This window comes from Echinops telfairi, unplaced genomic scaffold (assembly GCF_000313985.2).
Source record: "Echinops telfairi isolate 266 unplaced genomic scaffold, ASM31398v2 ScPeMD7_7458;HRSCAF=8496, whole genome shotgun sequence".
Taxonomy (NCBI): domain Eukaryota; kingdom Metazoa; phylum Chordata; class Mammalia; order Afrosoricida; family Tenrecidae; genus Echinops; species Echinops telfairi.
Genome location: NW_022111358.1, coordinates 46035310 through 46058811, shown reverse-complemented (window position 1 = coordinate 46058811; position 23502 = coordinate 46035310). Strand labels below are relative to the sequence as shown.

General features: G+C 55.3%; 1 protein-coding gene across 3 annotated transcripts in view; it reads right to left on the bottom strand.

Annotated features, from left to right (window-relative positions):
• Positions 1 to 23399, bottom strand: part of LOC101660794 (SAP30 binding protein) — a 28782-nt gene extending 5383 nt beyond the window's left edge. For 2 of the 3 annotated variants that reach the window (XM_045299873.1, XM_004709141.3), the window contains exons 1-4: positions 23217 to 23399; positions 20233 to 20342; positions 17549 to 17596; positions 2879 to 2921 (exon numbers count right to left, since the gene is read on the bottom strand). In XM_045299873.1, coding sequence (XP_045155808.1) covers positions 2879 to 2921; positions 17549 to 17596; positions 20233 to 20342; positions 23217 to 23322 — 307 coding nt within the window. In that variant the 5' untranslated portion in view covers positions 23323 to 23399. Of the gene's footprint in view, positions 1 to 2878; positions 2922 to 16952; positions 17038 to 17548; positions 17597 to 20232; positions 20343 to 23216 lie in introns of those variants that run through there. The other variant, XM_045299874.1, reaches the window with a different exon arrangement.
• Positions 23400 to 23502: the final 103 nt, after the last annotated feature.

Genomic DNA, 23502 nt, shown 5'->3' with positions numbered 1-23502 from the left:
ACACAAAGTGCAAACAGCGGGCAGAAGGGGGTGGCGGACGAGGGAAAGCTGGGGCACCTACTGTGTGCTGGCCCAGCACAGCCTGCCCCTCCTCCTCTCGCGGCCCGGTGTCTTGGGCAGAGAAGGCGCTTTGATCTGCAGTGCACACCACGCCTGCCCGGAGGGCTGGGCTGAGGCCCAGCAGACTCTGCCTGCACCCCGTAGAGACACAGGGACAGGAGCCCAGGGACCTGGGGGCTCTCCTGGTCATCCCAGACTCTTGCTGGACATGCCGCAAGAGCAGGCACCGAGCAGGCAGCACGGAGCCCAAAGGGCTTGTCGGGAGGACACACCAGTGCAGTGAGGAAACATCCAGGGCGCCTGTGTGCTTCCTGGGCCTCCAGGGTTGGCCAGAGTTCAAGTCCACCTGCCTACTCCTCGCAGCCTGGCCTTGGAGGCTGGGTGCAGAGGCTGCTGGCTGGGTGGGCCCTCGGTTCCAAGAGCATCAGCAACAAAAGCTCTGGGCACCCCCCCAGGGCAGTGGGGGCGGGCAGGGGAGTACTTGGCTGAGCGCCTGTGAGCGGGCCTGTGTTGGAGGGACAAAGTGTGGCCTTTGGCATTTGCCAGGAAAGTCTTTTGGAAAAACAGGGTGTGGCCCTGCTGCCATAGCAAGTTGATCACATTCTGGGGCTCAAATGGCTCAATGTGACCTCCAGGCCGTGGCCCGAGCTCTGGGGATACAACAAGGAGGGACGGGTGAACAGAGGAGGGAGGCGTTTGGGAAACCAGAGGACCATCTGCCCGCCTCCCCTGGGGAATTCAGGAGCCAGCCACCTATGGGTGCAGTTTGCCCTTCCTGAGGCCCAGACCACACCTCATGCCCCACGGGCAGTCACCAAGCCTCAGCATCGGCCCGGGACTTGTGTCCCCAGACCCTTGGAAGTGGTGACAGTGTCCGGGCCACTGCTCATCTGCTCTAGAAGAGCAGTGCGCTTTGGACCTGAGAAGCCCGTTGACCACGCCGTTGGGCACACCCAGCCAGAAAACACCATGGTGCCCACGGCTGCAGGTGCCAGTGCAGCCAGGTGTTGCCGGCCAGGTGGGCTTTTGTGATAATGTCTGGGGGTGCCAGCCTTCTTGTGGGAGTCAGCAGTGTCCCTGGCTCATCTTCACTGGCATTTAAACGTGTCACCTCCCCAGTGAGCCAGCAAGTGTTGGAGGGACTCAACTTACAGGGCCCCCGACCCCCCCTGCCCTGACGCCTGGAGTGGGTAAGTGGAAATAAGACAACAGGGGTGTACCCCATGATGGGCAGTTGCTCAGCCATAGGGGGTCTTCCGCTGGGGCCTCTGTCCATCATGGCCCTTGAAGGTGGGGGCCAGGGCTGTTGTGAGGCTCTTACCATGCACAAAACATCAGGCACTGGCCCAAAATGTCACCAGGGGTTGGGGGAGAAGGTCCAAGCTTTAGGAAATTCTAAAAACAACTGAAACTGTCATAGAAAAAGAGAGCAGGACTTGCCCCATTTGGGGAGGGGCTTCCAAGGGACACCTCAAGGTGACAGAAAAGCCTGCTGTGCCGGGTGGGTGTCTTGGTGGTGAACAGCAGGGCACAGGGGCAGAGGCTGAGGCCCCAGTTGACACATGGCCTGAGACTCAGGCACTGGGTGAGGCCACTGGTCCCCTTTGAGGGCTCTGCCTCCCTGGCCCATGAAGCCAACCGTGGCACCTATGTGCCCTTTTCTTTTGATTTTTTGGCCAAACTTTTTAATTTAGTGTTCTGTAGTTGTTTAATACACACTGAAATGGTCTTAACAGGGGAGGGGGAAAGGGGAGGCACGTGCAGATTCCCAAGGAAACGTCAGAAAGGCAACATACTGGCCAGCATTACCCTGTGTTTCGGGTTTACTGAGTGAACAGCACTTTCCTAATTAAGCATCTGATCTCAGGTTCTTCACCCTGAGAACATGCGCCCTTTTCTTGAGAGCAGGATTCCTGGGTGACCTGAAAGGTGGAGGGGCATCCACGAAACCCAGTGCTGAAGGCCGGCTCCACCATGGGCCTGGGCTACCCCCAGGACTCAGTCCCACCAGTCCCTCCCCAGCCAGGTCTACCGGAGAGTCTCCTGCTCCTGGATTCGGGGAAGGTGGGAAAGGAGCGGCTGTGGCTGGAGGGAGGTGCACTCTCAGGTCAGGCCTGGACTTTGTGCCTCGGGGCCGGCTGCATGAGTCACTGGCTGGCCCAGGAAGCTCAGCAAGGACTTCTGTGGCTGCTGTCCACAGAGGGCAGGAGGCCTGCTGCGTGCAGAGCCCGGGACAGGCCGGGAGGGGCGGTCCTGGGCACCCCAGGGGAGGGAACAATCCCGGGGTCTGTGCTGGGGTAGCCCATTTGGCAAAGGGGCTGAGGGGCTTTCTAAGAGCATTAGGAAGGCGGGGCTAACTCAGGGCTTGGATGACAATACTGCTGTTTTCCAGAAACACAACCTCCTGCTCCTTCCAAGTCAGCGGAAGTCTCAGACCCTGGGAGCATGGGGCATGTGCCCGCCTGGGGAGCACAGGCCGTGCCAGTGGAGGCGGTGCCAGGGCAGAGGACTGGGCCCAAGGCACAAGAGGAGTGACTCTCAGCTGAAGAGGGGCCCTCAACTCCCTCTTGGTAACACGGGCGGCTGACCAGAGCCCAAAGAAAGGCCCGGCGACGCCGATGTCAAAGGGAGAATTGTTCCCTGGCCATCTTACCCAGGCGCCTTAGAGGCTGCCAAGAGCCCCGAGAGGGAGGGCACCCTCAGAGATGCCTGCTCAGCCCAGCAGCCCAGGCATGGAGAAGCCCGGGATGCAGCCCTACAGGAAGGAAGCCAGTGTGGGGGACAGACCCACGTCCCTCAGGGTCCCCTGGGGACTTACCTACTAACTCCTGGGGGTCTCGCTTTTCTACCTCAGCGATATCCTACGAGAGAAACAAAACAGCAGGTGGTGAGCCCATGCCAAGCCATGGCTACACCAGCATCCCCGGGCCTCTGTCCCCTTCTCGGGCACCAGAGCAGCTGAGGTGCCAGGTAGGGATAGAGCCACAACGCCCAGGAGGGCCTTGGCCAGCAAGGCCCTGCTGCCCAAGAACACAGGGACAGGCCCAGCCTGCCCCGACCGTCAGCCCCAAGGGACGGGGGCAGCCACTGGATCACGTCTGACCACAATGTCACCCAGCACAAAGAAGAGCTGCTCCCGGGTGGCTCTCCCCTCCTCGTCCGGCCCAACAGGCACGTGCTGTGGTTCCACGCGGGGCCGGCCCACGGGAGGCCAGATCAGGCCTTGGATGTGTGACCAGATGACACCAGGGCAGCCCGGCCCTCAGGCTGGCTCTGTCGCCCCAAATGTAAAACAGAAAACACCTGAATCCCCCCACTTCGGGCCTCCCAGTGGCCAACAGGCTGATCACTGAAAGGCACAGGTGAGGGGAGTGGCTATGAGGGAGTGGGGGCTGCTGCAACAAGGTCCCCAGATGCCTGACCAACCGCCAGAGTGGTGGGGACACGGCCTGGAGCAAGGCCCCCTGCACACATCACCGAGTGTCCGCCAGCAAGGACAACAGCGCCTCACCAGCCACAGAGAAGCCCCTCCTGCCTGGAGGACCAGCAGGCCACGCAGACTCAGTCTCAGGGTGGATCATGAGCTAGCTGCCTCCCCCGAGCAGGGGACCCACAGCTGCGGCTTTGTGGTCGAGATTCTGAGATCGATGCTGAAGAGCATGCCAGTCACAAGATTCGGGCCCACCGTCTCCTCAAGTGCTCCCTCTAGGGGACAGTTTGCTGAGCGCTGGCCTGCAATGGCGGCAAGGGGACAGCAGGGTCTGACACGCACTGCACTGGACCACGCCCACCCTTGTCCTGGACTGCAGCCACAGCCACCGTCCCGCTGCTGGCATTCTGCGGGTCTCTCAGGAGTCCCAGAGCAGCCCCGGTGGCACAGTGGAGTGGTAACGGTCACCTTGCTACCGTGAGGGTGGTTGTTCAGAGCCACCCGCTGGTCCCTGGGGAAAAGAGGCTGCCTGGTGCGGTGAAGGAGCCGTGCAGCCCGGCCCTCTGGGCTGGACGTGGGGGGCTGGCTCAGTGGCAGCGGCTTGTCTTTGAGTACCCAGAGTCACAGGGATTAATCACCAAATGTGCAGCGTGACTTTAACGGGCATGTTCACTTCCAGGTCCTTGGCAGGGTGCTGCCCTGCGGCTTCGTGCTGGTGGGTGGGGTGTGCAGTGATGGGGATGGCGTGAATTCCTGCCTGACTTATCTGGGGCGGTTAGCCACGTCTCTGGAAGAAAGACGACTGGGCAAAATCACAGACTAACAACCCCGCCGCGCCGGACGATCAATCCCGGTGTCTGGCTGGGACGCAGCTACAGGCAGGAAGTCTCCTTTCCCTTCTGCTAGCCTTTGGTTCCTCGTTCCCAAACTAATCTCTCCACACGGTTTCAGGTGGTTACCTCGTCTGGCCTTGGTCTTGGCCTGTCTACTCTCGTAGCACAATGGGTAAAAAGGTGGCATGTCCAGGGTGCACTCAGCCCCTCGGAGCTGTGGACTCCTCCTTCACCCTGACCAGCAGCCCGGACACAAGCTACCCCCAGCTTCCTCGGTGCAGTCCAGCTCCTCACCAGCCTCCCTGCCCGCTTCCCCTCGCCCAATTTCAGGGCCTCTGAGCCACGTGCTGACCAGTGGAACAGGGGCCGAGCCTTCTAAGAGTCTTGTACTGTAGGAGAATCTTACACACCCTACCTATAAGCAAGTGAACATAGACGGAGGCAGCGGTCCAGCAGCCTCGGAAGAGCCCAGTGAAGATTTACTGCACCAAGGCTCCCTGGGAGAGGCTGGAATCTCCCGTCTGAGCCCCAGGTTCCAGTGGGGTTTGGAAGGCTCTAAACCAGGAACAGAGATCAGCGCCTCCCGGTGGCCCCGCCTTCTCACAGCAGAACCCCTGACTGCTGAGAGGAGCAAGCTGGGCGGGGCGCCTACTATGTTCAGGACACAGGGGCTGTTGGCGCTGGGTGGGGGTCTGGACAGACAGCTGTCCTGTAAGAAATGACACAGGGTTGCTGCTGGGTTCTTAAGTTTGGCAGACGCCCTGCTCCTCAGACGGAGCTGCACCCAGGGCTTCCGAGAAACCAGGGAGACAGGGCAGGAAGAAAGGGGAGGGGTGTAGGTACCTCAGTACCCCCAACAATGTGCTTTGGAACCACTGGTCCTCAGTGGCCACCGAGCCAGTCCAGTGTCACCCTGTGAACGCCTCCAATCACGCCGAGTGATATTATTACTCCCTTACAACCTCCTGGAGCCTCCAGCCAAGCAGGGAAAGGGAGGGCCGCAGGCAGAGGAGCAACTCCCCAAACGAAGCCCTGCAGACATCACCCCCTGCCCAGCCTCTGGGCCAGGGAACTGTGTGGAACCAGCTAAGCACTCATGAGGCTATCCTGGAAGATGGACGGTGTGAGCCAGACGTGGGACGGAGTGCTTAAAGTGGCAGAGCTCAGGGGTCACATTGTTGGGCAGCCACTGGACGCTCCAGAAACTGGTTTGATAAAACCTGCTGCTCCAAGGAGTGAGTCTCATGTCAAGAAGGAAGCAGGGACGAGGGCTGTGAGGAGGACCCCAACGACAGACAAGAGACCACTGTGCCCTGCTGCCCCTCCCCCTCCCCCCAGCTGTTTCCTAACGCACGGGTGGCCTGTCCAGACCTGCTCCATCTACCAAGGAACTCGGCCTGGAGATGAGGGGCCCGGATCACCAGACAGCTGCCCCTCCACGTCACAGCACTGGCTGAGGGGTTCCCCAACTCAGGAACGAGATGTCTCAGCCCCTGGGGAAGGAACACACTCCTGGGAAACAAGACCGGGAAGGTCTCCTCCCCCTCTAGTTCGAGCCCAATGAAGAGGGTGTCGCTGCCGGGAGGCGCTCACTCCTGTTCAGGATGACGGAACTCTCTGGAAACAGTGGTGACTGCAGAGCACAGGCACACCGTTGGGGTCACTGACCCGTCTGTGTAAGTCCAGGGTTTAGAACGCCCCCCCTTAGGGGTCCCAGGACTCCTTACACTTAACAAAGGACAGCCACAGCCCATTGTGTCCAACACTGGAGCTCGACACATGGTTGCTGAAAGCGATCCCTCTCGTTGCCTCGTGCCTGACAAGCGGCTCCAGTGCAGTCGGGGCTCTCAGAAGGAGCGTGCCTTTGCCCCCACTCGCTGGTGGGGCACCGCGCCGCACTTGCCCTTGGTGTGTGACTCACATTTCCGGCTTCACCTTTGTAGCCACGGTCGCCAAGCACAGTGCTGGCCACGCATCAAAGACAAGAGGGCATTCTCAGAGGAACGTAACGTGGAACAATCAAGGGATCGGAAAGAAGTGGAGGCCAGTGTCACTGGGCAAGTGCCAGGCTGCTGTCAGGCCACTGTGGGAACCATTTTTAAGGATAAGGTGAGAACAGGGGAGTGTGTGCAAGCCTCTGCCCCCTGAAAGCTCCCGTCCCCACCACCCCACAGTGGTTTCATTACTGGAGCGGAAAGGTCCATCTCCTCAACGCCAGGCCCACCCTCTCCCACAGTCCCTAGTCCTTCCTAGGCAGGGGCACGTGGCTGAAGGCTGGTGTGCGGGCAGAGGCCTGTGCCCAGCAGCGGCAGAACCTGGCATGTGGTTCCCTAGAGTCCAGCCTCCGAGGAAGCGGTGGCCAGAGCAGAGGAAGGAAGCAGCAGCAGCGTGGCTCTCTGTGCTGGACGGCGGCCCCAGTGAGAGGACAGAGGTTTGTTTAGCCAACAGTGCGCTTCCCCAAAGAGTGGGGTGGGGAGAGAATGTGCATGCGTGCACGCACACACACCGAGCTGCAGTGGTCAACTGCACACAGCCCCACACCAGCCTCAGTGTCACACTGTCTTCCTGTTTTGGGAGCCTGAGGCGGAGCCAGGGACAAGTACACCACAGGTGGAGGCCTTTCTGTGGAGCACCACATTCTGATGCTCCCTAAGTCACCGTGCCTCTGGGCAGGGAGGCCAGAAGGCACACTCGCCTTCCCAATCTCCCGCCACTCTCTGCAGCAGGGGCAGCCAGTGTCACAAGGCCCTGGCGAGGAACAATCAGCCACCGGGACCCAACGGGCAACGCTGACCCCAGAACCAAGCTCAGAAAACAGGAAAGGGTAGGAAGAAGACTGGGGGATGGAAACATGGACCCCTAAGAGGAGGTAGGAAGAGTAGAGATATATTGAGGGATTTGCAACAGAACAGTGTTAGCAGACTAAAACCTGCACTGCACTACTTCTGTCAACTTTCATCCAAAAGACAACGAAAACAAACAAACAAACAAACAAGCCTCCAAGGTCCAGAATACAACAGCCCTGATCTGACAGAGATACTGCTGGGGACATGGCCCGCCAGGGCCCCTGCTAGGCAGGAGCTGCCTGCACGCACAGGGGGGTCCAGGAGAAAGCCGGTGGCCAGAGCGCTTCCTTCAGCTGTATCCTGTTGGCCGGGACTGGGTCGTTGCTATGGGCACCCTGATGCCCAGGGATGGAAACACTGAATGGATCTGAAAAATGGGCGGAAGTTGGTGGGGCTGTTTTGGAAGCGATGGACTTGCCTCCGCTCGCAGACAGTCTGCTGACAGGAAGGCCCAGCAGCCCCGCCAGAAGAGAGGGTTTTTACAGGACAGGGTTAACCAGGAGTCTTGCCAAAACAAGTTAAGCCGGCTCCAGAATCTAGTCTTGTCGACGAAAGGAACAAGGGAGGGGAGTAGCCTCTGTAGCTGAAAGCTCACAACGGACCCAACTGGGCCTGGCTGTGCATGTGTGCCGCCCGCCAGACCAACCTGCCTTCCAGGGCAAAGCGAACCAAGCCAGAGCCATTTCCAAAGGGGAGATGCCTGCTAGCCAGCGCTCCCAAGTATCTGTTGAGAGTTAATGACTCGCACGTGGAGATTCCGAGTTTTAGATTCTGGGTTATCACGGGCACCTGTCCTTCTTGCCTACAGGCTTCCTCACCCCACGGAGGGCATTGGGCACAGCCCGCGCTGTTTCCCAGAGAAAAGGCTTCCTGGCTGCAGGTTGGTGCTTTGGGAGGAGAGCCTGGAGCCAGCAGGGACAAAGGAGGCAGCTGTGTGAGGCGGGGGACAGCAGAGCGAAGCCCTGGAGACATGCGCTTTACTTTGAAGGGGACTTGGAGACCACTCTGGAGGGTTCATTGGCAGCTGGCCCGTTTGTCTTCACACTGCAAGGCGGGTCCACAGCACAGCCCTCCCGCCTTCCCATGTATGGTGCTGCGTGATAGATGCATACTCGAGAGGAAAACACAGTAATCTCAAAATGTTACACCCCAAGCCCAGGAGGCGGGGCCAGACACACCTCGGTGAGCAATGTGTGGCATCAGCCCCGAAGGGAAGGCAGGAAGGCAGGATGTCTGGGCTTGTGTTTGAGCGGAGAGGAGTGTGGACGGGCACGCAGCAGCTGCCTCTAGTCCAGAGCACCGCGAGATGGGTGGGGCTTCTGAGCGTTCCAGCTTCAGGTCTGCAGGGAGCAAGTGCGGTCAGGACGGCCCCTGGGCAGTGTGGGCAGTGAGGAGGGCTCAGAGGGAGGGTCCCGGCTGCATGCGCCAAGGCCCCCAGGGGCGGTGGCTGTCGGCACCAGACAGAAAATCCAGTTAAGGCAGCTGAGGTGCAGCTGCCTCGGCTGGCTGTCCATCTAAACCACAGAAGGACGACTCCCCAGGCCTGTCCTGCACAGAGCTAGTCACCACCAGTCACGCCACAGGACCTAGCCTGGAGCACGCTGCCGCTCCCGGGAAGTCCCTGTCTTCCCACTTGTGTGAGGTCAATCGTGAGCCTTGTCAGGACAAGCCCTGAAGAAGGCCGCCATTGTGCTGCGCGCCAGGAAAGCGCTCCACGTGACAGTCGGGGAGGTGGGGTACCGTTTCCATCCCTAAGTTAAGAGTGGGCGGCTCAAGTGTCACTTCCTGCTCTTCGGTCCTGAATGAGTCACTGTAATTCCCCCGCCTCCACCCGTCAGCAATCAAGTTCATGGGTATGCAGACAGACGACAGGGGGTGGGGGGGGCGCTGGGGAGCTAGATGGAGAGCACGGGTTCTCCCACCCACCAAGCGGGCTCTAGACACGGGATGGACTCCAAAGGCTCCCTCGAGGACTAACTAGCATTACGCCAGCTCCACCACACCCATGGGGCAAAATCCTGATTTTGCCGAGGAGTAAACTGAGGCCCAGCCAACAGCCATGCTGGAAGCCAGGCCCGAGTCTAGTTAGACCACCTCCCAACTTCTCCCTTCTTCTCGGGGCACCAGGACAGGGGCTGCAAACAGGGACACCCCCACCCCCCCAAAAAAAACCCCACACAAAGCGTGTGATGAACCAACCACTGGGGATCTAACTACTCCTCCAGGAATGGCGCTCCTGCAGGTCACTGAGCAAAGCAGGTGGCAAGTCCCCAACTCAGAGGAGAGCCCGGCCAGACCGACTGCCTTTAATGGTGAGCGCAGTCCCAGACCAACTGCCTTTAAAGGTGAGCGCAGTCCGGCTGAGTAGCCTTGAGCAGAAGGCTGGTCTGGAAGATGTACGTATGCGGACAAAGGTGGTGCGGTCACCCCAGCCCCTGGCTTGGAGACTTCCTGACAAACCACCCCACTAAGCTCTCCCTTCTCCCTGCCTGGGTGTAAACACGCGGACTTCCGAGGTGAACTTGGGCTCTGGAAGATGCGTTACTCCTGACCCAAGTAAAAGAGCATGGCCCAATCCTGTCCAACAGGGGGGGTGAGGGGAGGTTCACCTGGGACCAAATCACATACCAAGCATTCTTCCAAAGTAACTACAGAACCAGTCAGGCTGGGCTACTGTCCTACCAAGCAGGAATCCTAGGAATCCTAGCCTAGATCCCAGGTCAGGGAAGAAAATACAGGAAGGCGGGAGCGAGCTGATGCGGGAGCCTGGGCTGCTAATGGGCTGCTGTTGCTCAGAACATGGGTTGGGGGCTCACCAGATTTTTGATCATTCCTAAATTTGGAGGCATTTGGAAAACTTAATTTGTTTTATACGTTTGTTTTTTTTAAGTGACAGTTTCACGAGACGGAATCCACCCGTCACACGCTTTCCTGGTGTGTCCTGCTGCTCCGGTAACTAGACTGTCTGAAATCAACACCGACGATGTCTACCACGCGGCGGACGGAGGGTGGAAACAAGACCAGGGACGAAACCCAGAGCTAACCCCGCTGCAGAGTTGATTCCAGCGCATGGTGACCCCATAAGAAGGCACAGAACGGCCCCTTTGGGTCTGGGAATCTTTTTAATCCACAGATTACACAATTCAATAGTTCAATCATATCAAGAAGGTTTGGACAATCATTACCACAATAGATTTTAGAACATTCTCTTTCCTGCATAGTAAAAATGCTTTTAAAATGAATTGTGCCATGTAGGATATGAAGTAATAATAATATATAATTGCTCAATGACTCACAAGGATAGGACCACGGGAGAAAGAGGGGAAAAAAGAGAAACTTATACCAAGGGCTCAAGTAGAAAATGTTTTGAAAAGGATGGCAACATACGTACAAATATGCTTGATACAATTGATGTATGGAATGTTATAAGAACTGTAAGAGCCCCCAATAAAATTATCTTAAAATAAATAAAATTAAATGAGTTGTGGAATCACCACCGGCTCTAGTGCTTCTCCCCTCCACCCACATACATTGTCTGCTCCCCCAATTCCCCCCTCCCTATCTCCCACCCCTTCTCCCCCCTCCCCTAGAAACTGCAGCAGTTACTATCTCTATGCATCCACTCCTTACAAACTGGAAAACCCAACAGAAACAATAAAAAAACAAACAAAATAAAGTGGTAAGGATAAAATAGCAATACCGAGATAAATAATGAGTAAGAAAGAAAAAAATACCATGAATATTTAAAAGGCCGGGGAGGACATTTTTCTCATGGAATAAACAAGAAATACTTGCACTTAGAACAATTTCAGGTTGGGTCCAGAGGGAGGTCAACTGACCAAGTATCCAGTTCAATCCAGCATGATCACAATCCCAATGATCTCTATCTGAGAGCAAAGCTGTTCCAGACCCTGGCCTGTGGCTAGAGGGGATCTGCCAGCGGCGTCATCTGACCAGACACTCTGCAGATGGGTGCCGGGCTCCCACTGTCCTCCAGAGCCTTCTACGAACTGGGTGTTCACAATTCAGGCTCTGATACTTTCCCCTTCATCCTACTTTAATTTTGTTATTGTCATCTTTGGATCACACAAGTTGGTGTGCTTCCTCCGTGTGGACTTAGCTGCCTGCTCACTTAGATGGCTGCTGTGTGCGTTCAGTGGGGACCTTAAAGACCCCAGACACATTCTGATTGACAGCTGGGCACCATCTGCTTTCTTCAACACACTTTGCCAAGTCTGTGAATCTTTATGGGAGCAGACAGCCTCATCTGTCTCCTGTGGGGTGGCTGGTGGCTTTGAACTGCTGACCTTGTGGTTAGCAGCCAAAATCTAGTGACATTGATGAGCTGGAACTTGACGGGGCTGCCTTGTTTTTCCGGGTCTCGAGTGTCCACCTCTAGCAGGCTGCAGTCCTACCCTAGCGGGGCAACCAGGTGGGGCTCCTTGAGGGCAGGCGGACGGACGCAAAGGCAGGAGAGAAATTGGCTGTCGTTAGGGGGGGTCGCAGGACAAGGTGAATTTTTCCTGTTTCAACACACTCCATCTCACGCTGTCTTGCTCTAATGACAGGAACCCTGCAGCACTGAACACACGCACTACCTGAAAACAGGATCAAGCCCCGAGAGGAATGCCACGGAAAGCCAGTGTCCTGGTATAACAAGCCTGTGTGTGGCTCTGCGAGGGAGAAGCCTCTGCGAGAGGTCAGTTCTGCCTGGTCCCTCCAGCTTCCAGGCCCATGGGCACCCACTCTCCAAGCCACAGGGATTCCATTCCCCACCCTCACAACACACCCTCCGCCACATCCTGTACGACTGAAGAAACTCTCCCCGAGCCGCTTCTGTTCTGCTCTGGGGCCGACCAGGGAGAGGGGCACCCCTCCCCAAGCTCAGAGAGAGTGTCACTGGGCAGAGCTGGCAGTCGGCCACCACCTGGGCTCACCGGTGACTTCTTGGGAAGCTTTGATTCTGACACTGAAAACCAACACCAACCATCCTGGGTGGCATCCCCGCTGCCCAGGTTGCCCGGCCATGCCTCCACACCCCAGCACCGTGCCCTCCACCTTTCAGTGACTCCCACACCCTGAGGATTGGAAGCGTGTTTTCTTTTCTCTCTAAGGAGGGCTCACAGTCTTGGTAAATGTCTCAGCACGCTTCCCCGCGCTGTCACCTTCCTGACCTACAGACACTGCTTGGCTTTCACTGACCTTTGCCCCCAGCCAGAGGTCTCCTTTCTAGGCGGAGCCTCCCCACCAAGCCCTCAGAGAGGCTGCGGCCACACAGGGAGCCTGCAGGGGCTCCCTCCATCTTTATGGCCCGGGTCATCCATCCCAGCTTGTTTTCAACGGAAGGGTGTGTTAGAGTGCAAATACCTTCATCCACGGGTACAAGGGGCGTGGAGGGAAAAATAAACAAAGGAAAACTTTCCAGGGCAACTGAGGTAAAACGGGGACAAGGTTTCAGCGGGCTGGCAGGCTCCTCTGCACAGCCAGCCCTGGTCTCTCCTGGGACTGCAGTGCCCCCAGCTGCTGAGTGATGAGAATGCACAGCGTTGGCGAAAGATCCAAGAGGGTGTAAATGAAAAATGGATTCCTGCCCCAACCTCCCGCCCCCCCAGGCTGCCTGGAGCAGCGTGTCTGGGGTTACTCCTTACTGAAATTCCCCAACGTGGGTCTGCACGCACCGGCAGGCCCAGGAGAGGAGGACCCCGGCGACTTCGAGTGTGAGGCCCGCAGACAGCAGGGTTCAAGCATGCTCAGTTTCACTTACCCATGCTACCCTGGTGGCAAGCATGGTCGGGTAAACACCGGACAACCAGACTACTGACCACAAGAGTGGTGGTTCAAAGCCACCAGCTGCTCCAAAGGAGACAGGTGAGGTTGTCAGCCTCTGAGGCCCTGTTTCAGGGTCACACGATGGGCCAGGATCGACTTGCAGCAGGGTCTGTAGGTGCCTCAGCTCGCTCTCTCCCAGGAGGCTCCTGGGGACCCTCGGTGGACCGGTCTGAAAAACGTCCACCGATGGGCAGCTCCCTGCCTCCTGACAGCTCAAGCCACTGCTGGCCAGAGGACAAGGCTCTTCGAGATGTGACGGCCACATTCTTCCAGTAATTTCTGCAGGCTGCTTCCATGCTTCGAGTTCCACAGCTGGTCATCCCTTCCTGCCCTGTCCCAGACGTCCAACAGCTGGACACAGCGGCTCAGGCTGTCCTCCCTCGTCTCTCCCCCCACCCCTCGGGGTGCCTCTTCCCAGAGCACCTCACACATGGTCTACCATCCTCGGGCGCAAGGGAGGGCGTTGAGTCCGATGTTACCGCTGACCACAGGCGGGCCAGGCACTGTGCCAAGGCCTCGCTGCACACTGCCTCGGCGAGCCCTCCAACATGAGCGAGCCGGGGTCACTGCTATGGCCTCCACCGGACGGACCAGAGGACTGAGGTTGGAGGGCGGTGCAGGGCCTTCCTCAAGCAGCGCTGGGATCCAAACCAGCTCTCTGACGCCTCCCGATGCCACGGCTTTGCCATACAAGGTGTTCAAGAACCGTCCACAACAGTGGTCATCAGAGCCATCTTCAGAAACCTGCTGTTGTTTCTGCTGTCAGCCTGTGCACTAGCAGTGGCGGTCAACAGGCACACGGCCAAGGTGGCGGTGCCATGCTGTGGTGGCTGGCACTACTCTCAAGAGACAAAAAGAAAAGCCAGCTTCCCTTAAGACGGTACTTCAGAAGCAGCACGAATGGTTAATTTTGTGATGTTTTCACCTGGAGTATAAGTCTTTCTACATTTTGTATCATGAACTCTGGTCACGGTGTAGTGGTTCCACACTGGACTGCGATCCGAATGGCCAGCTTCGTGGGAGAGAGACGGGGCTTTCTACTCCTGTCCACAGTGCCAGTGCCAGACGCCCACAGGGGTCGCTATGAGTCAGCTGGACTGGATGGCAGCGAGTGAGTCTTAGCATGCACCAGGTGGCTTGCCTGGGTTCTTCTCTGCACCCAAGCACCACAACAGCCTCCAGGACATGTCAGACACTCCTCAGAATGAAGGAAGCCAGCCTCTTCCTGATGGGCAAGTTCAAGCTTTCAACCCCAAACTGGATTTTAGAGAATGCTTAGCCTCCATGGCAAATTTGACAAGGGGACCTAGTGGTGAGCATTGGGCTGCTAACCAAGAAGGTTGGCGGTTCAAACCCACCAGCTGCTCCTTGGTAGACTGAGGAGGCAATCTGTTTCTGTACTGATTTACACCCTCAGAAATCCCACGACGCAGTTCTGCTGTCCTAGCCAAACTCCACGAGCTGGATCAGCTTGATAGCAGTGGGCCTTGGGCGAGCTCAGCGCACAGCTTTCCGATACTTAGGGGCTTCGCTGATGAGATGGGTGATGTTTTTAATAAGCACAATGTTTTTTAGAATGATCTATATATGTCACAGCAAACCAGTGTGTTCCAAATATGTTCCAAACCACGCATGTCTGGTGTTAAAAAAAATCAAAGAAGACAGATTGGTGGAGTCCACAGAAGTACAAAAAACTTCACTGAAAATGATTCAGGGTCCACCTTGCAAGTGACTTTTAGGGAATCAGCACACGCTGAGTGTTAGCAACACATCAAGAATCCCTGAGCTCCTGAAAGGGCCAGTAAAACACAGCGCCTGCTGCCAACCACTGACCCGTGCCAGCCCTGGCTTTCTTCAAATGCTTCAACCCAAACCACACCTTGCAACAGCCGGACTGCAGAAGCTGCTAGGAGTGTCCAGCTGTCTCCCACAGGCCGACCTCCGAGACTGGGGGTTCAGTTTCCAGCCACAGCAATACAACCAATACAGCAATACAACCCCCGTGCCTCCAGCCACACGCGGGTCCTGGTGCACCTGAGCTGTGTGCACACAGGGCTGTTGTGCGTGCATTGAAGGTGCCCTGGTGGCCCTGTTGGTAAGCACTGGACTGCTAGCCTCAAGATCAGTGGTTCAAACCCACCAGCAGCTCCAAGGGAGGAAAAGGAGGCGATCTGCTCCTGAAAAGACGGACGCCTCGGAAACCCCATGTGAGCTGGAACCCACTGGATGGCAGGGGTATTTTGGGGGGGTGGGGTCGCCTACACCTCCATCTGCACAACACATGCACAAGCCGCGCCGGCAGGAAAGGGAAGCGCGAGGAAGCGGCCCGTCTGCACGCAGTCAGACGTCAAGGGGACTTGTAAAAGGACCAAGCGATGCCCTCCGGCAGTGATTTTTAAACAAGAGTTCTTTTCCTGAACAAATGCCATAGACTTATTACCGAACATACCGACCCGTATAAGCCCACCCCAATATCAGCCAAGGCACAGGCACCTAATTTTACCACAAAAACTATTAAAAATGTGCTGGAAAACTCGGTTTTATACACGAGTGTATACGGTAGTGCCATTTTACAATAACATGAAGGATTTTCTCCGTTTTTCACTTGTAAGAGAGTAAATATCAATATGCTAAAACCAAAATGAACGAAACTCTTTGCAATCCTCTGTTTTAAACTGGTAAACAAACCAAATCGCTTGAGAACTGCTGGGGCAGAAACTTTAGAAAATGGGCCTTAAAAAAAAAAGAAAAATCAAAGCAGGCAGGAGACTGCCATCTAGTGGGAAAGACCGTTAATACACCAATACGCTTGCTAACAAAGATCCACGCGAAGGCAAGCTCTAAAAACGCCGCCGTACACTTGGGCGAGCTCCCATGCACACTTTCTGGTCCACCGGGGAAAAAGGCTTAAAATTCACACAGCAGATGAGGTCTCTAAGGTACACTGTCCGTCAGGAGGCCTATAACCAACAGGTCCTCTTCAACCGTGGTGTGGGGCTCAGACAGGCTGGGGAGTCCACGGGCCCACTCACCACCTCCCAGCTGTTGTAACAGCTCCCAAGCGGAGAAGTCTGTCTTGTTTCCCACACGGCCACTGCACTACAGAAGGGGGGAGTGATCCCACAGTTAAGGGGTTATGCACACGCTGCTCCCCGCCTGACACCCTCCCAGGAGCCGTCCAGCCCAAGATGAAGGGCCGAAGCTGCACACACTCCCCAGGTCCCACACCACATCCTTTCCCCAGGCAGCTTTCCAGAGCATGGTGATAGCCCAGGAGCGAAAGCGGCCATCGCTTGGAATGGCTTCTTTTCTGCGTGCCACAGCAGAACCCCGACTGCTCTGAGCAAGGCCCCAGGTCTGCCCCATGCCCTCCTGGGAGGAAAGTGGGCAAGGTGTCAGGCCTGGGATGCCCACTTGCACAGAAAGGAGCCTGTATTGCAGCCCCCCCAAGCTCAGGCTGCCTTCCTCCTGTACGCTGTGGGCGGGTGCTCCTCTCCCTCACTCAGGGCCCTGACGCTGGGCCTTCGGAGAGATGCCCATCCAGATGCTGCTCACACCTGGGACAGTTCACACTCTACACTTCTGGGCACACGCTGGTTTGGACGAGTTGGTCATCACCCCCAAATTCCACTAGGTCCCTGGGCTCACAACTAAAGAGCCTTGGTGGTCTCGTGGTGATGCATAGTGGCAAGGTCAGTAGTTCAAAGCCAACAGCCGACATGCAGGGGGAAAATGGTCTACTTCCGTATAGATTCACAGTCCCAGAGAAACCCACAGCGCAGTTCTACCCTGGCCATAGGGTCACTATGAGTTGGAATCGGTTTGATGGCACTGGGTTTTTTTGAGAGTCACCAATTTGGTCCCTATTCCCCCAGCGGGAGGAAATTAGTCTCCTACCAACTGTCTGTGCCTCAGGCCCACTCGACCGGGCTGGGCCCAGTGTAGCAATCTTACCCAACACGAGGGGGTCTGAGCCTCCATCCGTGCTGAGCCATCAAGGAGTGTGACAGGAAGCGCTGTTAATAACTCTCAGCTGCTACTGGGATGGAAATAGAAGAAATGGCTGTGTTGTTTTCAAAAAGAGCATTCCTCATGGCTTATTGCGTGGAGGGGCCCAGCCCAGCAGAAGCAGGCTCCAGCTCAGCAGAGGCCTCCTGAGGTCTGACTGGCTGCCCCTCTTCACCTCTACAAGACAGCGGAGGACCCAGAGCATGCCAGGCAGTATGTTCTAGGACCCTTTGCCCACCGAGCCCACTGCAGGGGCAGGGGCCCTACCAAGCCCCACCTGAGAAGTACATCACAGGTGGGCTGCTGGGTTCAGCCAAGTCTCTCATTTAGACTCCGAGCTCTGGTACTAGCTGCAAGGGATGGACCACAACCTTTCTGGGGACTGACTCATCCCTGGGTGGGCTCTTTCTTTATAAAGCTTGCTCCACCCCAGACAGTGTAAACAGGGTTACAGTGTGTGTCAGTGGGGTAAAGCTTGACAGGCACGTGCACGGAGCCACAGTATGAACATGCAACCGCCCCAGGCCGCCAACACCAAATACCTTTGGGTCATCAGCCTCAGGTCTCTCGGTCTCTGAATCGTCGTCTTCCTGCAAGACAAAGAATGTTACAGGGGTAAGCTTCAGGGAGGGGTGTGTGGGCTCTCCCACACATAATCGAGGTTGGTGCAAGTAGCTCCCTTCCCCTGCCTGAGTCAGCCCGCTAAGAACCCCTTCCCCAGTGCCTGACCTGAAGCTACAGGAAGAGGAGGAGAAAGCTAAGCCAACTGCTGGGCCAAGGCTGCCATAAAAAACTGGCATCTAGCCGAGTCCACTCCTGGCCACCCTGGGACAAAATACAACGGCCCTGTGCGTTTCCACAACTGCAACTCTTTCTGGGGTAGAAAGCCTCCTTTTTCTTTCTCCCATGCCCCGTGGCTGGCGGTTTTGAACTGCTGACCCTGTGGTTAGCAGCCCAACACCTAATGAAAACCCAGGAGGAAGTAAAAATCAGAGACATGAAAGTGGAGAAAATGGGAGGAGGAGTCAAGATGGTGTGCAGGTAGAATCACCCGGAGGGGCTCCCGTTGTTCGTCTAGAAAAGTAAAGAGGCGTCAGAAGCAAGAGGGGCTCCTTCGGAGGAGGAAGAAGTGGGAGAAGGGAGTGGTGGGCAAACGACGCCACAGACAGGGGAGAACAACGAGGGAATTAAAGTCAACAACGAGGAGGAGTAGAGATCCTGGGGGGGTTGGGGCAACAGCAATCTAGCTGAGGGGATGACTAAGAGGCAGAAGAAGGGCGAGCGTGATGGTGGGGCAGGAGGAAAGTAAAAAAGAAACAGAGGAAAGATCTAGGAAGCAGAGCTATGGATAGAGGTATAAACATAGGGGTGCATTCATATAAATATATTAATTCATAAAAAGAGGTATTAGCTGGTGTACTCTATTTATATTGCAATACATTGAGAAAGTCGACAGACTTTGGGCCTCTGCTCAAGCCCTCCCTCAACCCTTGTTCTAACAACCTGGCATTCTGTGATGTTCACCCTCCTGACACAATCACTGAGGACAAAATGAGTGCATAAGCAAATATAGTGAAGAAAGCTGATGGTGCCCAGCCATCAAAAGATATTGCATGTGGGGTCTTAAAGGCTTGAAGTTAAACAAGCAGCCATCTAGCTGAGAAACAAAAATCCCACATGGAAGAAGCACACCAGTCTGTGTGACCGTGAGGTGTCCACAGATCAGAAAATAGGCACCAGAAGACCCAGAACAAACAACATGTTGAAAACAAGGGAGGTCGGACCAGAGACCCAAAATCCATCTTCAGGCAATGGGACATCCCCTCACAGAAGGGTCACAAGGAAGGGATGAGTCAACCAGGGTGCAGTACAGCACCGATGAAGCACACACTATTCCTCTGGCTCTTTGAGGCATCCCCACCCACCCAACCCCCTTCATGACCCCAGTCCTGCCTTTCAGTCCTGCCTACCCGGAGCATGTACACTGGTTACAGATAAAAGCTCAGGAGACATGGAATCCAGGTCAGATAAACCCCTCAGAAATGGGAGTAGCGATACCAGGAGGGTAGGGAGAAGGTGGGGGTCAGGAGGGGAGAGAGGAGGAACACAATCTCCACCCCAACCCAGGGGGATGAACAACAGAAACGTGGGTGAAAGGAGACAGCAGCCAGTGTAAGATATGGAAACAGTAATAATTTATAATTTATCAAGGGATCACCAGGGTAGGAGTAGGGGGAGGGACGGGGAAAATGAGGAGCTGATACCAAGGGCTTAAGCAGAAAGCAAATGTTTTGAGAATGATGATGGCAACAAATGTACAAATGTGCTTGACACAATGGGTGCATGTATGGATTGTGATAAGAGTTGTACGAGCCCCCGATAAAATGATTTCAACAACAACAACAAAAGAGCTGTAAGAGCCCCAAATAAAATAATTTTTTTAAAAAGAAAAGAAAATGGAGTCAGGAAAATGGAGAAAGACTAAGACTGGACTCACAGGCACAATGTTTCAAAAAAAAAAAAAGTCAAAGATTTAAAACCTGGATGAGCAATCATTTGCTTTTCACACACAGAAACGCATTAGACTTGACCCCGCCCTGCATGACATCACTTACTGCCTGCCCTGATTCCCACAGTTCCCACTGCCCATTGCCCCCTGCCCGCTGCCCCAACTGGGCCCCGGCCCAGCAGCACCACCCCAATGGAAGCAGCAGGAAGGGACCCCACAAGGGCAGACCCCAGCCTTTCCTGTGTCCGCTTCAGTGGGCTTTGACCTTTATCCAAGAGCTGTCAGGACAGCCACCGACCCATCCTGTCCAGCCTTGCTGCTTCGCCACACGAGGCCAGCAGAGCGCAGACCAGGCCTTCTCCACAGCCGCACTGGCCACAGCTGAGCTGGTCCACCACTCCAAGAAAACCCACACCCAACCCAGGGTAGACAGAACAGCACATTACCTTTCCCCACCCAAATGCCAAGTTCAAGGTGAACATGAAACGGTCCAGGCGACAATGTCCTCCATCAGCAAAGAGAACCACGGATATTTTTAACCTGGTTTCATTCAACTGATACAAAAACGTATGTGGGGATGGGGCTGGACGGGCAGGAGGATGAAGCCTGCCTAGAAATGGAAAACGGGACATCCTGGGTACCAATCAGAGCACTCCAGACAAACAGAATGGTGCCTGGCGCAGCGCTGGCCTTGGGGATGGGGAGAGATCGACCTACCGACTGTTTGCTGTTTTCATCGTCTTCTTCTTCATAACCATCTTCGTCAGCGCCGAGACGAGAAAAGTCATCTTCTCCGTAGGCTTCAGATACCAGCCCTCCTTTCTCCTCTGAACGAGCAACGAAAGAACATCAGAGGAGGAAAAAGGCAAGAAAGGACTCCAGGGACTTGCATGGCCGGGACCACCTCTGAGGAGAACCCACTGCCACTGAGTTGATGGACCCCTAGCGACTCCAGAGCCCACAGCAGAGCTGCTCCGCAGTTTGGATTCCGACCCACAGTGACTCTGAGCCCAGTTTCGAGAGCTGTAAATCTTTACAGAAGCAGACTGCCTCCTCTTTCGCTTAAGGAGTGGTGCATTCCAAGAACTAACCTTTCCGTTAAGCAGCTCGGCACTTAACCTGCTGTGCCACCAGGGCTCCTTCAGAAGACAACAGGGGCCCACAGGTCTCATATAAGTAACTACAGACCAGTCTCAGTCATGAGGGAGGTCAGCATTCAGTGGGAGGGATCATTTAAAAAACAGAGAAAAATCCAAGTACCAAATATACACGTGTTTCTAAATATGATGTAACTTGATGTCGTCTTCTCTTCTCTGAACGACTATAGCAAGTTGCTTGAACATCTCCCTTGACGGGTTATAGGTCAACCCGTGAACTTGTCTTCTTCAACGAGACAGCATCTGACTCTCTGGCTTGCTCACTACTGTGTATCCTCACCTTGGCCATGGGGCATCCCGAGGGGTACCCAACCACCCCCGCTTGAGAAGCAAAATCTTTTCTCTATGTTCACAACAGAACAAATAAAACCCCCTACACACTCTTGGGAAACCATCAGAGAACACCCTGACTGGAAGAGATCACACAAAGCAACCCAACCCGCGAGGAGCTGACCAGTTTCACAATGGGCTCAAATGTGGCGGAGACCAGGACGGTGGCTCAGTGCAGGGCAACTGCTTAGTTCTGTTATTCGAGGGGGACCAAAAAATCCCCCACCGGAACTGCACTGAGCGGAGCAGAGCTTTCATAGTATGCATTCCCCCCACATCCTCCCCTACCCCCCACCCCCTGCTGCTAGGCAAGCATTGAGCAACTTGCTCTGAGTTACCGCACCCAGTGGCGTCGCTTGGGAAGGTTCTCTCTAGACACGGTGTATTTTTTTGTAAAAACAGTTTGGCTTGAACCTCGTTTTTTGTGATGGCCGATTTAAGAGAACAGCATGCAGCTGCGAAATTTTGTTTCCTGCTCGGGAAAAATACCGCACTGTTGTGATGTTGAACACAACACTTCCAAGGACAGCACTATGGGAAAAACTCAAGTGTATGAGTGGTTTTGTTTCAAAAAAGGCGAAATGTCGTTTGATGACAGACTTCATTCTGGACGCCCATTAGCTTCCCCAAAGGATAAAAATGTTGACAAAAATGCATGCACTCTTGTTCGAAGACCGATGACAGACCATTGAAGAGAGGGGGACGTTGTCTGGACTATCTTGGCACTCGGTTCAATGAATTTTAACGGAATATTTGGGAATGTGCCTCAGGTTCTGCTTGACCAGCAAAAAGCACATGGACTGGACACAGGACATGCTTTGAAAGAACAGCTCCGAAGGGACCCAGACTTTTTTCCCAAGGTCATTACTGGTGACGAGGGACGGTGTTTATTCTTTCTCCTGAAAGCAAACATTAATCCAGCCAGTGGAAGATGCCATCATCAGCTCACCCAAAAAATGCTTGTCAAGTGAAATCAAAGATCAAGAGGATGCTCGTCTGTTTTTTTGACGTGAGGGGGATAGTGCATTTGGACTTCGTTCCACCAGGTCAGACTGTTCATCAAGCTTTCTAGTTAGAGGTTCTGAAAAGATTGTGTGATAGTGTGCGACAAAAAGAGGCCTACTCTGTGGCAGACGGGAGACTGGTTTTGTCACCACGACAATGCATCTGCTCATGCAGCCAACTCAATGCACCAGTTTTTGGTTAAAACAACCAGCATGCCTCTCTTGCCCCACGCACCTTATTCACCTGACTTTGCTTTGTGACTTCTTTTTGCTTCTGAAAATGAAGAGGGACATGAAAGCACAGAGACTTCACGATGAAGAAGAGGTGAAGATAAAAACAAGGGAGGTGCTGTCAGCCATCCAAACAGATGAGTTCGAAAAATGTTTCCACGAATGGAATCGCAGATTTGACAAACACATTAAGTGTAATGGAGAGCACTTTGAAAGGGATAAGGTTTTGTGAAAAAATTGAAATACATAGCTTTGGGGGGGAAATTCTGGTCTTTTTGGGGTGCCCCCTCATCTATCAGGTTGCTGAAAGAGCCGACTGATTTAAATCCTGTCCACTTTGCAAGTCCCCTGGATATTAGGCAACTTGTTTTCTAACTCCCCCAAGCGCTTGTTCCCATTCTCTAACACCGATTCTCACCAAGGCAGGGCAATGAAATCGCTGATGGGTGGGTGGTAAGAGAGCAAGGAGCGCCCTAATGCATTGGGCTTTCTGCAGTGGAGACGGGACGTCTGTATTTTACAGGCTCTTAGATGTGGATGAGGCACATTATTGCTCACTAACAGTTATAACGGGGCACAACCCTCCATGTAAGTTTACTTTTGGCTTACTCCTACCAAAAGCGGCCCAGAAGTGCAATGAACGGATCCCTCCCTCTGCCCAACCCCATGCCCCCTCAGAGAGGACTTTTAGTCAGTTGAGGCACCATATTCTTATCGAGGTGACCCACTCTCAGTAGAGCCTCCGATAGTGAGACCTGCACAGGACCCCGATTCACCCTGAGGGGATCCACGGCTGGATATTTGGGGTTCCACAAAAACACGACCCCAAACGCACTGCCGTCGAGTCGACTCCGACTTTCTCCCGCGAAGCGGCTGGGGGGGGGGTCCTACCGATCTCCCCCCCTTAGCAGCGCTCCATGTACTCGGGCCATAAAGCACCCCGCAGACACCCCATGCTCCCTTCCACCTCAGGCCTCACCAGCCGCGCTGCCCGCCGCCTCGACTCCCCCTTCGCCATCAGACTCGGGCTCTGAATCCTCCGCGTACACTGCTAACGACGACAGCACGTTCTTCTTCCCCGCCATCCAGGCCCCACGGCGCCAAAGCGGCTCGCGTCCACTTGGAGGACTCCAGGAAGCCGACTTCTGTGTGCCGAGCCCACTGGGTCCGGGTCCCAGGAGACCTCGCGAGGGCGGTCGGCCGGGAGCCAATCAAAACGGCCGTTTCGGGCTTAGCCCCGCCCCTCGCGACAGGGCGCTGCCTAC